Below are 16,785 nucleotides of genomic sequence, written 5' to 3'. Positions count from 1 at the left end.
CGAACGCAATGTAAATATCTTTCATTCGATTTTTTAGAAAAGGTATTTTTAGCATTCTTAGATTTCACTTAGATTCCATAATTTACTTTTGCGGTTATCAAAAACCCAATTCCAGGTATGTCTAGTCTTCAAACACGTTCCTAGGTTTTCATGAATATCGTCTCATAAATTTTTATTCTTTAGTCTCTTTGCATTTGCATCACAAAGACTATCTTCAGTGTTCAGGCTTTCAGGGCAAAGCTTTCATGAATTTGTTACTTTTAAAAGTATTTAAAGTAGATGGTCGTATTTTGAGGTGAATAGATTGAAACAATATCAGTGTGGAAAGACAGGATTAGTGTGAACACAATTACTGATTTTCAAGAAAAAGGAAATTTCGAATTTTTGCGCTTCTAGGATAGTTTTACATCTTTGATGTATTGATGATGATTATTTAATACTAAAATGTATCTGTGTTTATTTGAATCTGTTTAAGGCCTACGGGTCGTCTGATGATAAAAGGTTCTGTGTATACCTGTCTATGTATTGTATACTTATAACAGATTTTATTTAAATTGGGCCAGTATTTTTCGAGCCAATTCTTTACAATTATACCTACTTGCATAAAATTCTTTATTATAATATTAACATCCTACAATGGAGCGTAACCATAACCAACCTATTCACGGGAGCCTTAAAGACACCTAGTAGGAAACTACCTTCCCTACCCTTGAGGAAATACATATTCTGGCAATATCACTTCAAAATATGCCCTAGACTTACAAATAGAACATTTCTACTTCTGCAGATGGTCTTTTCGTCATGATATTAAAACAAATGGTTAGCAGAGTTGTCTAATGTCTCTATTGTATTGCCTACATGTCTAACCGAATTAGAACTAAGGATATGTAAGTATATATGTATGTACTGTACATATTCCTGTATATTATATATTGTCATCATTGGTACAACATCATCATTCAAATCATCGTTTTTATTATTATACACTTTATAACTAGTGAGACATGTTAAATTCATAAAATCTGTATTTTGCTTGTTCGCGTAAGTGTTTGACGAGGATGCTCGACTGATTTCGAGCTACAACAGGGGCCCATAATCTGAAATTATTGTGTACATTTTTTGAAAGTTTCTCAATAATAGCTCGATGTTTGGAATTGTGTCCGTTGTTCAATACGCTCATAATATATATGTATTTGGTGAAAAGTGAGTGTTACATTGTATATGTGAGCCACTAATTACTCTTTCAGCGACTATACGGCGTGACAGTATGTCATGTAAACATATTATTATAAATGTATACTTTGATTTTGCTGCACAGGCCATTTTAAATATTCCTCCTACGCAAAAACATTGTGTAATATTCAGTATAGGTACTGTATCCAATATCATTATTGCTATAATTAACTGGCAATTAATTGGACCGTACAACGTTGGAGAATTATATTAATTACTATCTCTGTTTGGGCGACGGTAATTAAGTTTCAGTTGCCAATGTTTTGTTCGTTAATTTAATCGTCAAGTCACGTATCTAAGTAGCCATTTCTATTAGGGATGCTTACGATACTGAATTTTAGGCCAAAAAGCATTCTATTACTAGAGTTAGAAAGTTTAAATTAAATTGATTTGGTAAGAAACTTGGTGCTTAGAGCTTGAAGACTTTTTGTCATCACGATAGCACTCAACTGGTGTTATCTCATGTCACTATGAAGCTATGATTTCAACGACAGTTCTTATCGACTACCCCTAAATCATCTCACAATTAAGATTTAATTAGCTTGAGGGAGCACCTAAAATTACTCCCTTACTGTACCTACTGTTAGGTGTCACTTGTAGGTTAGTGAAAAATAAAATGTAGTTAAGCTGTTAGTTAGGAGGTTCCTTAAAATTTATGTTAATAAAAAAAATGTTTGTGGTGGCCCGGAGGTTTAATACGCTAGCGTTTGAAATCGCCAACCCGCATTGAGCAAACATGGTGATCAATGCTCAGTGGCCACTTATAGGCTGTCGATGTTATGTGTGATGTGGTAAAAAATCGACATAAGATCCTTTGGAACTATAAATCATTCTCAATGATAATCATCTTCGTACCATATTCATCATCAGTCAGTTACGTTTTGTGATCTATTATAATGATATTAATGTGTGGTATGTTTGTGTACAGCGATGGTCGCAGGTGGTCGGTGGCGTCACTTCCATCATCAGGCTACGGGACTACTCCGGGGAGCTCTAGTCTATCTGTAAGTATACCTATACTAGTATCATCTATACTAATATATAAAGCTGAAGAGTTTGTTTGTTTGTTTGAACGCGCTAATCTATGGAACGACTGGTCCGATTTGAATAATTCTTTTTGTGTTGTATAGTGAATTTACCGAGGAAGGCTATAGGCAAACATATATAAACATCACGCTATGACCAATAGGAGCCAAGTTTAGCGGTGAAACCGCGCTGTGAAGTAGCTAGTATATATCATATATAGACTGCACGATTGACGCGGTGGCTGGGCAACTGGCTGCCGTGCTACGTGTAGCGGGGTTCCCGCACGGAGCAACTCTTTGTGTGATCCACAAATTGTTGTTTAGGGTCTGGGTGTCATGTGCATGTGAAATTGTATGTTTGTGAACGCACCCATGACACAGGAGAAAATCCTAATGTGGGGCAACGTTTTATTAAAGACAAAAAGACAAATCATACTGTTGGATCCTACACGTGTAATTACTTGGATATAAAATGGTTTAGAGGTGCCTGATCCGGAGCTGCGGACTACCTAGCGGGTTTACCGTGGCTCCGGCTCGAAAAACAGGAGTAGGAACGGGGTGGTTTTAGTCAGTTATAGTCTGATTCTTCCTCTCGTCTCACTCAAGGCGAGAGAACTCATTGGATTATTTTGCCCGCTTAAAATGTACTTATTATACATATTATATTTGTACTACCTTCTTTCTAAAGCGTCCCCTATGTTCTCAGGATACATACGTAGTATCCGTGTTATTTCAAGTTGTAATCTATCTCTATGCTAAATTTCATTCAGATCTGTTCAGTAGTTATGCATGAATGAGCAACAAAACGTCCTTACTTATACATCCTCATGCACTGTCGCGTTTATAATGAAATGCATCCAATTTTTATTCAGTTTTTTCTAATTGTAGTAAAGAGTCTAATGAGAAAGACGCCACTAGAGAAATAATTTCAACTGGGGGTCGGACCTGAGCTCCCCTAGTTCGCAGTCGTGTTTTCCACCCTATACTAACAGGGTAGTCACCTACTATGATCCCTAAATACTTATTTGGCTTCCTTCACCCCTTTAAATACGTTTCAAAAGTAAGAAACCACACTAATATTATAGATGTGAAAGTTTGTTTGTTTGGATGTTTGTCCGTCAATCACGCTGAAACTACTGAACAGATTTTGATGAAACTTGGTATACAGACATAAGGGTATAAGCTGACTTGGGTGATAACTTGATAAGATTTTTTTTTTTGATAAAAATATAACGAAAATCTTAAGCTGGCCACCTACGTAACCTGGACGGTATACCGGAACTGAAGGCTTGTGCAAGTATACCGGAGCGCGCAAGTCGGGAAACTTGTGCAAGTTTTGTCACACACACGCTTCGGTATACTCAGTCCCGGTATAGCGTACAGGTATACCGCTACGTGTGTGGCCACCATTAGCTAAAATCTTCATCTCTGCTTCGACCCACAAGACCCAAAATACTTCAGCTTCAAAAAAACTACGATAAAATACAAACAAACGGACAAAAACCTCAATTAGTGTACCATTAACGAAAATGTGTGCAAATAGCAAATGGCTGAAAGTATTCCTGTTTACCGGACATTTCGCGGAAATGTTTTGCAAACACGAATTTAGTCGGCGCATGCGTTGTGCGGCTGTGTGTCACTGGCGCACCCGTTAATTACTTCGGCTGGTGATTCATTTCACTAGAAATTAGTGCATATGTAGGCATAGTACTATGTGTTACCTAGGTTAACATGAGAGATATCTAAAGCTGACGAAAACTAATCGCCGTACTCAGAGTCATTTAATGTTTACTAATTAATAGTTTAAGTAATCATTAAATGACTGAGTGCGGCAGTATATGTCGTTATTGTAAAACTAACAAATAACTTTGAGGAATAACAGATTTGATGATGTTAATCCAATACATGTTTCAAACAGATTCACTAGAGGACTGACCGACAGGCAGACATTTTATTTTAATATTGTAATATTTGCTTTGACGTTCAAAAGTGCCTTTCCGGTTTATTTGAAATAAATAATTTTGTCTTTGACTTTGAAACAAACCTTTTTCCAAGTCATACAAGTACCTATAGCTTTGCGTTACATTCTAAAATTTCACTAACAAATATTACGTAACGTTATAAAATGGTTTCTCTTAGGGGTGATCCGAAAACCCCTCGACGGCTTTTCTGCTCCATTGAGCGACCAATGAGTGGAGTCGGCTAGGGGTCCCCTTCAAATAAGGGTTTTAATAGGGAACCCGTTTTACGCATTTTGCATGCATTAACAGATGAAGCGTCTTTTCTTTTTTGAGATTAGTTTTTTAAACCTTCGTTTTTTGGTAGAAGGTTAAGTGTTGATGCTTGAGGTTTGTGCACATGACTGGGAAGGTCATTTGATTAAGAGATAGTAAGAGATAATAGTAATGTGTGTGGATATGATTTCTTCACCGATATAGGAAGACTAGTCTAGACTATAAAGGGATCGTGAGTTTTAAGTGTTTGGTGTTTTTTCTCAAAGTAGGTAGCTAGAATGGTGAACAATTAATTTGCTAATAACGTGACATGTTGAAATTACTTGTGGTGAATGTTCATGATATAGGTACAGTGGAGGACAAATCCGCCTGATCATTTTAAAATTGTATTGCTTGAACCAGGCAATAACATTAAGCCGTATCCCATAAATGTGTCATCTAAAAGAAAAGCGGTAACGTCGCAGCTTAGTGACGGTGTAATTCCTTAGTGAGTGGTGCATTTGATGTTGTTCATCTTCCTGCGCCGGCGGCGGCATCGCCCTTACCAAATAAATTAAGGGTGGTCCCTTAACTACTAACTAAAGGGTGGTTGAACCACCACTAAGTTAATGTTTCCTTGCACTATCAAGGTGGTCAAGCGCATGTGACCACCATTGTACCTATGTGAATCGAAACCACAGACAACACACCAAGCTGATAAGATATTGACGCTACAAAAACAAAATACTAACACACTTCTATGTACAAAAATAAAATATAAATTATCATCAGGGGCACATTTCTTGCCAAAAATATAAATAACGCACAAACAACGTAATCTAGTCTTTAGATTTTGGAGATAAAGTCTATTATCGTCTTAGCACAGATATGTCAACTGTTTGAAAGATTTCCAAGTGTTACAAAATTGTTGTTGATCAATAAATGTGTAGTCAGTAGCACATGAAGCTATACCAAATGACTGTAAGGCAATATAACGTCACAACTTTTAATCTTCGAAGGGGTAAACACAGGGCCTGTACTCTTGAAACTCAATCTCAATGTCAATGCAATAATGTCTCAATAATTATTCAATGTCAAAACTATACAATCGTAGCTGTCAAAATAGCACTCAGAGTACGAAATATAAAGCCTAACTAAATGCTATTCAATATCCACGCAATACGGATGCAATGGGCGCTAGTGTTGCAACTCAAGAGTACGAAATTTTACAATATCAATGTCGATCGATCGGTATTGGATTCAAGGTGAAGATGCTCTTAACTTAACACACTTTTCCCCATTTATGTTATCAATCCCATGCCATAGTGGGAGCTTATTGCCAATTGCCATACACTGGGCACATTTCCAATAATGCCACAAGTGCTTAGAATTTTCGAAAAACCGGAAAATCTTTGACACCAAAATCGAACTCGATACTACATTAAGAATGAAAAGGTGTAATGTTAGCCTATTCTCGATAAATGAACAATCCAACACAAAATATATTCGATTCGGTTCAGTAGTTCCGGAGATTCGCGCGTTCAAACAAACAAACAAACAAACAAACAATAATATTTATAGAAGATATTATAATTTTCGTGATACATACTAAATTAATCGTGTATTTTCGTACAAACTACTGACCGACATATGAATTTTCGAATCATTATATTTATTAGTCGCTCTACTGGTTTTATTATTCGAAAGTTATGCTGTTTCGTAATTCTGTGCCCTATATTATTGTTGTTAAGGTATTTATTGCGTTGCGTTTGAAATATGTGAAGAATTCAGGGCGCTATTAAGGGTATTTATAAAATTAAGTCGAGATTTTAGGGCGCTAGTAGGTATTTACATCTTTCCGTTTCATTGAGGGAATATAATAGTAACTATTATAGCGTAAAATTATTTTGTTATTTTTAATGCCTTCTGGTAGATTATTTTAAAACATTAGGCACGGATTTTTTTTTCTTACAATATTAATTACTTTCGTCAATACTTTGATTTAAATACAGAAACTCTCTATCTTATATTAGATATCAACAAACTCTTTTAGGTTGGACAATTCTTTCGAGCAACACTAAAATGGTTATCTAAATGCGACATCTATAGCTAGTTTTATACACATACATTGTAATCATACCAGCATGTTAACAAGATCCTAACTGCATACAAAACAATCCTAAATACAAAAATTACTGCGGATGTATGGACATCCGTACACCCTATAAGACTTCGATGCGCGTGTAAGATTGGGAAATTGGGATTGGGTAATTGGACCTCCAGTAACTCACTCACTTACACAACGCAAGCGTTGTTTCACGTCGGTTTTCTGTGAGGCTGTCGTATCACTCCTGTCGAGTCGGCCCATTCGTGCCGAAGCATGGCTCTACCACACTTAAATGTTGTGTGATATAGAGAGTATAATAGAGTCTGCAATCACACATGTGGTAATTTTTATCTTATGGAAATCATTTTTATTTTATTTTATGGGACCGTGAACGAAACCGCTGGCAGAAGCTAGTTTAAAATAAAAACAAAAGCATTGTCTTAACGTAATCGCGCCCAAGTACAGCCAAAATGATTTGGCCGTTAGTATTCAAACCGCGAACAGAGGAAACTCCTGCGCATACATAGTTGTTACGAAACCTTTGTTTACCAACTTTAGATTTAATGGTGGTACCAGTTTTACCATGTAGAATATTTATGGCGTGTTTTGTGCGGTTTAATGTGTATTATGATGGTTAATTTTATACTTAAATACTACTTACTAGGTAGTCTCTATTGATACGATGATTTCTCTTGAAACCAATCTCAATGTCAATGCAATTTCAGTCCCATAAAAAGGTTTGAATGCACTAATCTCCAGAACTACTGGTCCGATTTGCATAATTCCTTTTGTGTTGGATAGTGCATTGAGGAAGGTTATAGGCTAGAAAACATCACGCGATGACCAATAGGAGCGGGTGAAAACGCGCGATTGGAGCTAGTGAAATATATTATGTAGAACTTATACATAGAAGTGATATTACGACTTTAATTACAACAATGTGCAAAGAAGAATTTTAAGCTAATAATTCCATTTTAATAAAAGGACATGTCCATTTGAATTAGAAATGACGGCAACATGTCTGTTGTTTGTCATGAAAATGTCGAGGTGTGAGCCGTGTTAAATTAAATTAATTAATAACATGTCGTCACTCCCTTCACTCCCAGAGGTCTAGTGTTTGTATGTTTGTGCACGCATCGTCTACCTGTGACCGTATTTCTTGACTGATAGCAGTCCCTGAAGGGAATAGGGGCAGACAGAAGTGTTACTTTCACTGTACCTATGTATGTATGTGTGTAATGTATATTTGAATTTGCATAACTCACGTCTTGCTTATATGAAACATAAAAGCAAGACGTGAGTTATAGCTTTTTTTGAGGGGGTATAATCATCCAATGACTTCTCTCGTCTTGGGTGAGGTGAGAGTGTCAGACTCTTACTGACTAAAAACCACTCCTGCTTTTCGAGTTGGACCCACGGCAACTAGCTAGACAGTCCACAGCTTTCCGCACAGCGAAATAAAAGGCGTACGAATTTTATTTACCATCAATCATCATCAGCCTATAAGTGCCCTTAAATTCCTAATCCCCAAAATGCCGTGCATTCGGGTGTTTTAGGCGTCCATGGCGGCGGATTGGCGATTTCAAACTTATATTATTTGAAATTGTAAGTCCAGGTTTCTTATATCCTTCACTGTCTGTCAGTGGTGTCTCGCAATGCTAGGTTATATGAGGTTTTAAATGGTTCTGTGATATTGTTCCAGTCGCAATGCTCGTCCCAGGAGAGGCTGCTCGCAGTGCAGGCGGTGTGCGAGCCGCCGCGAGCTCCGTGTCCACATTGCCATCAGCACCAGAACTCGCTCAAGTAAGTTGTGGACGATTACTGTAAGATTTGTGGAGCTATTTGCATATATTAGTCCTTAAACAGAACCGGACCGAGTGGAGAAGATTGACATACAGTCACGATCCTCAGCATTGAGGGAACGACCAGAAAGAAAGAAGTCCTTAAATGACCCTGTGGCGACACTCTGACAAGTGACAAATGACAGATGACAGAAGTCGCACATAGACTATCGACGAGCAAATCAACGGATGACGTCACAAATATCCTGCATCGCACATATGAAGTTTACATGCGAATTAAGACGGATAGAAAATTCCAACGAACAACAGTTGGGCAGAAAGCCCGCCAGGCTGAACACCTCGCCTGGTCGGAGGATCCTCCTTTTCTTAGGGAACTTTACTCTGTGTTCCCTAAAACCCTAATTGTCTTTGGATATTAATTCCTACTCTAATTATTGATTCTGGAGAGTCATATATAGAGATAACACTTTATTACAGAAATAATATCTGACTTTACTGACCTTATAATTAAGTTATAGCAATAGTAGTATTTCTAATAAGTATTTCTAAATATAGCTTCTTCAATAACTTAGTTGTTATAAGTGCGAGATAAGCACAAGATTCTCGAATTTAATCCTTAGTGAAAAGGTCTTACAGACGATTTTAGGATTAATAATAATTTCGACAATATTTGACATCCAATACTAATGATACGTAATATTTTCCTCTGCAGCAGTTCACAGGGCAGCGGCATGAACAACTGGGCGTCGCTGTCGGACAGCGGCGGCAGTGGCAACACCGCTGCGCGCGCGCCCTCGCCGCAGAGCCCCGCGCGACGCGTGCGCAGCAGAAGTTTGAGGTACATATTCATCACCAGTTACTCCAGTTTAAAAACAAACAGACTGACCAACTCTTCAGCTTTATAATATTACTAGCGACCCACCCCAGCTTCGCATGGGTGCAATGGTGATATATTATGCCTGTATTATACATATAAACCTTCCTCTTGAATCACTCTACCTATTACAAAAAATCGCATCAAAATCCGTTGCGTAATTTTAAAGATTTAAGCATACAGACAAACAGACAAAAATAGCGACTTTGTTTTATACTATGTAGTGAAGTATCCATTGATAAATATAGATAGTATAAAGGAACAATAAATTGGATACGCATTCAAAAGGTTCTTTGAAAGTGTTTTCCCAAGAGGGTGACAAGGCACAACAAAGTTTTGATTCTTGTCTGCTTAACCCGATCAGTTTCAAAACTGTCCGTCTTTACATCCTTTGGGGACAGAGTCAAAACTCATACGGCTGGGATCAAAATAAATATTTCGTTAGTTGTTTATTTATTTAACTCTTTATGCACATGAATGTGTACATGAGGTGGGCTTAATGCCGTAGGCATTTTCTACCAGCCAAACCTTTAGGTGGTGCAATGCAAAACCTACTAAAGTGGTAGGTGCATGGAGCAAGCAAATTAAGAAAAGCTCAAGTTTATATTGTCATTGTAATAATATCGTGAGACTTGCTAAATAAACCGAAAAATTACCGTTTACTCACGTCAATTGAGAAAATCTCTACTAGTTTCAAGTAACAGTGGGATTCTTATTCATGACTATATTGTCGGGGTTATATGCTTGGTTCCAAATAAATTTTCTTTCTTCATGGATTAACATGAATCTTTTGATTCCAGTTCGCCGTCCCGCACGGGTGGCGGGGGCGGGTCCAGCGGTGGCTCGGGCTCCAGAGACGATGCGGTGTCCGCCATGTCTGCACTCTTCGCTGCGCGCTTCCCCGCCGCGCAGAAAGCTATGGATGACAAGTACGTGTACACACCTTTTTTGTAAGGGGCCATAAAATTTTGCGGGCCAAAAACTAATGCGGTAAAATGGGGTAAATATAAATCGAAGGGTGAATAGGTACAGGAATGGGGTGAATAGATATTAGGATATTTTCCCAACATTTTTTCACCTATCTAGGTGTGAAGATGTACAGAAATGGAGTGATAGGATATTTCCCAATATTTATTCACCCCATTCCTGTATCTATTCACCTTACGAATTCTATTCACCCCATTTTACCGTATCCGATTCTTATCTCATTAAAACTACCCTGGTGTCCACCATCAGCATTCTTTAAAGGGTACCGGATCTTCAGTATAGATCTACATTATCCATCTTCTTTTGAGCATACGCTAGTTAATAGGTCTTTTTTTATTTTAAACTGAATGTATGGTATGTAATATAACTCTGCCTACCAACACATACCATCTTTGCATACCTACAAGGTACATGTATAATGTTAAGAATATTTCCAGATTACGAGCGTTAATCGACGAAGTGCTAGAGTTGGACAAGAAGCCTGACCGGCCGCCCATCGAGAGATTTGTACAGAGACAGGTATGGTTTGCCTTTTTTTATGGATTGGCAATAAGCACACAGAACACCTGATGGTAAGCAATCGGTGCCATCCATGGACACCCGCAACCCCACAAATGCATACAGCAATAGACATGAAGATTGGGGGTTATTGGGATGGGAGGATTTGGCTTCTCATTTTCTTGCTATATCAGCAAGAAATCATCAGAAAATCTACAAGATTGAGGTCAAACAAATAAACTAATCGTCTATTAATATTCTCTTATACCTCCCCCATTCTTTCCCGTCCCCCTTTTGACACCCCGTTTCCCTACCCACTTCCCGAAACAACTTTCCCTCTTCCGTTCCTTACCCCATCTTCCCGATCTCTTCTTTTTCCGTCCCCCTCTCCCACTGCTTTTTGTCCCTTCTCTCTTTTCTCTGAAATTTAATTTTAAGTTGGTATTTCATAATATGTAAACGTTATCAGGTGTTGGAGATGGCTCGCGACTGCTTACACAAGTCGGAGTCGAAGCAAGTCACCAGCACCTATTTCTACGACATGGCGGATAGTCTGGACAGGCTACTTGCTGAGGTACGTACTTTATTGTGTTTTAAATAAATAACTGTACTTTATTTTACCCTTTATTAGACAAATGGCCATAGGTGGAGCCCAGTTGGGCTGATGCCAAATTCGGAGCTGCGGACTAGCTAGCGGGTTTACCGGGGCTCCGGCTCGAAAAGCAGGAGAAGGAACGGAGTGGTTTTTAGTCAGTAAGAGTCTGACACTCCCCTCTCCCCTCATTGAATGATAAGACACATGCCCATTTTGAACAACCTCTCTTAAATCGTTTATTCCGTACCGTACCAAGTGCAAAGTACCAATGTGACTTTTTCCGAGTTACATGTACTTTCTAAAATTATTTAGACACTACTGACAAATGGTGAAGGAAAACATCGCTAGGAAACCTAGGCTTAATTTCTGATTATAAGTTTGAAATCGCCAACCCGCACTGAGCAAGCGTGGTGATTAATATTCAAACCTTCTCCGTGCGAGAAGAGGTCTTTTGTCAGCAGTACCCACTTATAGGCTAGCCGAAACCCATTCCAAGCTACACTTTGGAACGAACGCCTAGCTTCACTGACAGACAGACTGACGATTCAATTTGACTTTTCAAATGTGCCTTACTTAAGAATATTTAACAAATATTTTGACTTTGCTACTGATGTTGTATGTTTATATTTTTAAATGTATGTACCGTAAAATGGGGTGAATAGGGATCGAGAGGTGAATAGGGTCAGAAGAGGGGTGAATAGGTATAGGGAAATTCTTCATAGTATCTATTCACCCCTCTTCTGTCCCTATTCACCTCTCGATCCCTATTCATCCCATTTTACTGTATGTTATTAACAGACTAGAGAGAAATCAGCGGAAGCCGGCAACCAAGTAGCTCCCCTGGTGACTCGGCTGATACTCGCCATGGCACGGCCGGCGCGCCTGCTCGAGTGTCTCGAGTTCGATCCCGAGCGGTTCTACCGACTGCTGGAGGCCGCTGAGGGACATGCCAAGCATCAGCAGGTTTGTTCTACTTCTGTTTTTAATAATTTGAACTTAGAATAAAAACTTAGGATAAGTTCACCTCTGTCTGATTATACATAAAGTGTGAAACAAAAAATAAATAAAATAAACTTGAAACTAAAACGAGGGTTATGACGTTTTGTGTTGTGTATAAATCGATAAAAATTGTTTCTTAGTTAGTTCCATCCGTAGTTTTATGTGAAGATAGAGAGTAAAACAACTTATTCAAAGTCCTTATTTTTGCACCACAAAGGTTTGATGTACTTTAGTATCAAAGTTCAACCTTATCAGTTCAACGGTTTACACAGTCATAGCATAGACTGTGTAAACCGTTGAATACATTTAGTAATCAATTCAAAGCTTCAACTATAAAAGATAATTCTAATATAAGCCTTATGTTGTAGGGTATAACGACGGATATCCCGCAGTATATAATTCACAAGCTGGGCCTCTCCCGGGACCCGTTAGCTGAACTCCACGCCCCACCGCCACCCCCACCGCCACAGAATACCTCGCCTTCCAAGTAAGTAACATGTCTATATTATCTATACTAGCTACTCCCGCGCAGTGTCAGTCACTGCTCGGCTCCTATTGATCATAGCGTTATGTTTTATAGTGCTGCCTTGCTCGATGACTCAACTATTTAAAACAAAAAGAATTATTCAATTCGAATAAGCAGTTCCGGAGATTAGCACGCTCAAATAAACACTTCAAACTGTATCATATTGATATTAGTCTGACATGACAGAGACATTCTGAAAATGACAAAAATAGTGTAGATTTTCTCTTTAATATAATAGTATATATGAAAAAGAAAGTACTCTATACAAAATCTTTTATTCCTTCCAGAACGCGAGGTCGTCAGTCCCCGCCCAGTGGGCAGGGCTCCACCAACGCCCCGCCCTCCGAGAACGACTACCATGTCATCAAACTGATCTCCAACGGCGCCTACGGAGCCGTCTACCTGGTGAAACACAAACAGACTAGGACTAGGTAACTACTATATTTATTTGTGAAATTATTTATACTTAGGAAAGCCATGCTCTGCCATCACTGTGCCGAGTCTCGCGGAGTGATACCACGGCCTCACAGTACGCGGCGTGACATTTATACGGTAAGGGGTGTTCAAGTGATACGTAACGCAATTTAGGGGGAGAGGGTCTCGAAAAACGTTGCGATGCGTTACTAGGGCGGGAGGAGGTCTTTTTTACAACAAGTTACGGAACAAAAAAAATATATTATATGTCTTCTTTTACAAAATAGTTATAACCATGAAGCAAATAGCTTCATGGTTATAACTATTTTGTAGTCTTTTGCAAATACGGAAAACAAACTAAAGTGGCACTACTTAAAAGAAAAATACTTCACAATTTTTTCCCAGGTACGCAATGAAGAAGATAAGTAAAAACAATTTGATATTAAGAAATCAAGTGGAACAAGCGTTTGCTGAGCGAGATATCCTCAGTTTTGCTGACAATCCTTTCGTGGTGAGTATTATATTTATATAGAAGATAATCAACAGTTATTTAGTATTTCTAGATTGTAATGTATTATAATTTTACTTATAATAATCTAAACTTCGTGATTTTACTGAGAATTAACGAAAATTTAAAATTCAATATTATTAATCATAAATGATATTTAATTTTGCAAATATTACAAGTTACAAGATAACACTTTTACGCCTCAATCTCTTAAATAACTAGTAGAGGCTTTTTGACGGAGCCTTAAGGCGTCAAGATCAGTTACTTAGAAGGTGCGCCTGCGACCTCTTTTACTAATGAGGTCGTATTGTTAACTTATTAGTATTAGTTCTTGTTTCAACATCTTCATATAATTACCCGATAAAGTTATGTGATAGATAGTTCATAAAAATATAATATTCTTAATTCAAATGTATCTGGCACACGGCGGGTATACCTACAGACAATTTGAAATGGGCCCTAAGTATTGGCAAAATGGGCCCTAAGTATTGGCACCTCTTGCTTTTTAGAGTTCCGTAGCCAAATGGAAAAGAATGGAACCCTTAAAGATTCGTCATGTCTGTCTGTCTGTCCGTTCGTCCGTATGTCACAGTCATTTATTAATTTACGTTACTTGTTACTAACACTTGTTCCGTCCCCCAGGTGACGATGTACTGCTCGTTCGAGACGAAGCGCCACCTGTGCTTCGTGCTGGAGTTCGTGGAGGGCGGGGACTGCGCCACGCTGCTGCGCGCCGGCCCGCTGCCGCCCGACATGGCGCGCCACTACTTCGCCGAGGCCGTGCTCGCCGTCGAGTACCTGCACTCCTACGGCATCGTGCACCGGGACCTTAAGCCTGATAAGTACGTATGATTGTCTATAAAGGGGGGAAAGGAATTGTTCATCTCTCCCCTTTCGGGGGTAGTACCTCAAGCCTGATGGGGGGAAGTACGTAAAACTATCTTTAAGGGGGGGAAAGAATTGACTGACTGAGTGACTCTCCCCCTTTCGAGGGGTACGGGGGATAGGGTGTAGGAGTTGAAGATATATATTAAACTTAGTGCCGAACGTTGCCTAATGTCATATGATCACCTGAAGGCATCGTGCACCGGGACCTTAAGCCTGATAAGTACGTATGACTGTCTATAAAGGGGGGAATGGAATTGTCCCCTCTCTTCGAGGGGTACGGGGGATGGGGTGTCGGTGGTGAAGATATCTATTAAACATAGTACCGAATGCTGTATAAATGTCATATTATGATCGTCTGATGGTAAGTAAGGAGCGGTGGCGCGCCTATAGATACTCGAAACACTAGAGGCGTTACAAGTGCGTCATATTTGTTTTTATTTAATATTAGATTTGTTTTGACATTTGAATAGCATTGTATTCTGGTGCTAAGTAACTATACATTTCTATATAATGTAATGTAAGTTTAACATTATATTAGACCAAAAGTGTATTTAGCATTATACATATTATGGAGAATTATGAAAATATATAAGCTGTTTTAAGTTAATTGTAACATAATATTTAAGGTTGTATTCTTACAATGTTTCAGTTTGTTAATAACGGCGACCGGTCACATTAAACTGACGGATTTTGGTCTCAGCAAGATGGGATTGATGTCGTGTAAGTACAACATGTTATTTTATTCTTCCTAATTTGTATGAATTCTCAATTGATGCTGTGTTAGCAACAATAATAAACAAAATGCCTTTTTAAATATCTAAAGGCGTAGAAAGAGGTGTGCTTTGGATATATTTAATGCCACTTATGACTACGTTGTTAATAAGTCCACCGTAATAAGGGGTGAGCCTATTTCCATACAAACGGACACAATTCCAACCTTTAGACAGAATCCTTTTCCCTTTTAAGTAATAAAAATAGAACCGAGAAAATGAATAACCATCAATCCATAATAAACTCAATAATTGCTGTAATAAGGTCCCCTTTAATTTAAATAATTAGTTAATCTTACTCTCTACACTTTACAGTGGCGACGAATCTATACGAGGAGTATGCGGACAGGGAGGCGAGGCAGTTCTCCGACAAACAAGTCTGTGGCACTCCGGAGTATATCGCGCCTGAAGTCATACTCAGACAGGTGAGGGAAACTTCTTCTGTTGTAAGAGTCTTCAGAAAACAAGAGCGCGGGCGCCTCGCTTCTTTGTTTAGCGAAATTTTGTTGTTTTATCATTGAGATTGATTTTATTATAGAGCACCTAGCTTCACTGCCAGATAGACTGACGTACAATTCAATTTGACGTTCCAAAAGTAGTGCCTAATTAAGAATTAATTAATATAAATGCTTTGACTTTGACTTTGATTGTGATAAAAATAAAACTAATGAGTATACAAAAAAAGTTTCTTTGGGAAAGTTGTTTGTAATCATGAGTAAAATCACGTGTTTAAATATCGTTCACTAATTACCAGTCACCCTATATACTCAATACATAAAATATATACTACCTAGAAATACCAAATAAATAATATTTGTCCAGTTTTTTATTGTTAACAGTGTAAATAGCATGGTGTTTGTCTACCACACCTGTATAATCGGTAAAATGATGTTAATTTATATGTTAAACATGTGCAGGGTTACGGCAAGCCGGTGGACTGGTGGTCGATGGGTATAATCCTGTACGAGTTCCTGGTCGGCTGCGTGCCCTTCTTCGGAGACACTCCTGAGGAGCTGTTCGCACATACTGTCAACGGTAAGTGAACATTATTATTGTTTTATGATATTAATAGCTTTTGTCATCAACTTCATTGGGGTATTTTACAATTAAATACATTCAATATGATTACACGTCCAACCGTGCAGTCATATTGAATGTCAGCCAGCCACAGGACCAATCCTCTGGCTGGGCAACTGGCTGCCGCACAAGATGTAGCGGGTTTGATTCCGCACTGAGCAACTATTTGTGTGATCCATAAATTGTTGGTGATTCTTTTTTAATATTCTATTATTCAATAGGTATTTAATGTAAAAATAATTTAGAAAGAAAGAAGAAGAAAGAAAAAC

The 16,785-nt window shown here is 38.4% G+C and overlaps 1 protein-coding gene and 1 long non-coding RNA gene across 7 annotated transcripts in view; one reads left to right on the top strand and one right to left on the bottom strand.

Annotated features, from left to right (window-relative positions):
- LOC126911585 (uncharacterized) overlaps positions 1-16,785 on the bottom strand; it is a 297,716-nt gene that overhangs the window by 135,319 nt on the left and 145,612 nt on the right. The window lies entirely within an intron of this gene.
- The window catches only part of LOC118280651 (microtubule-associated serine/threonine-protein kinase 3), a 96,396-nt gene that overhangs the window by 59,348 nt on the left and 20,263 nt on the right, over positions 1-16,785 (top strand). For 5 of the 6 annotated variants that reach the window (XM_050699429.1, XM_050699430.1, XM_035600931.2 and 2 more), the window contains exons 5-18: positions 2,162-2,237; positions 8,281-8,381; positions 9,093-9,218; positions 10,055-10,183; positions 10,679-10,760; positions 11,209-11,313; positions 12,133-12,297; positions 12,702-12,820; positions 13,147-13,290; positions 13,679-13,784; positions 14,424-14,623; positions 15,319-15,389; positions 15,755-15,864; positions 16,357-16,474. In XM_050699429.1, coding sequence (XP_050555386.1) covers positions 2,162-2,237; positions 8,281-8,381; positions 9,093-9,218; positions 10,055-10,183; positions 10,679-10,760; positions 11,209-11,313; positions 12,133-12,297; positions 12,702-12,820; positions 13,147-13,290; positions 13,679-13,784; positions 14,424-14,623; positions 15,319-15,389; positions 15,755-15,864; positions 16,357-16,474 — 1,652 coding nt within the window. Of the gene's footprint in view, positions 1-758; positions 888-2,161; positions 2,238-8,280; positions 8,382-9,092; positions 9,219-10,054; positions 10,184-10,678; positions 10,761-11,208; positions 11,314-12,132; positions 12,298-12,701; positions 12,821-13,146; positions 13,291-13,678; positions 13,785-14,423; positions 14,624-15,318; positions 15,390-15,754; positions 15,865-16,356; positions 16,475-16,785 lie in introns of those variants that run through there. The other variant, XM_050699432.1, reaches the window with a different exon arrangement.

The sequence above is a fragment of the Spodoptera frugiperda genome, chromosome 16, assembly GCF_023101765.2.
Source record: "Spodoptera frugiperda isolate SF20-4 chromosome 16, AGI-APGP_CSIRO_Sfru_2.0, whole genome shotgun sequence".
NCBI classification, from domain to species: domain Eukaryota; kingdom Metazoa; phylum Arthropoda; class Insecta; order Lepidoptera; family Noctuidae; genus Spodoptera; species Spodoptera frugiperda.
Note: the sequence above shows the minus strand (reverse complement) of the source record. Positions and strands in the feature narration are given on the sequence as shown.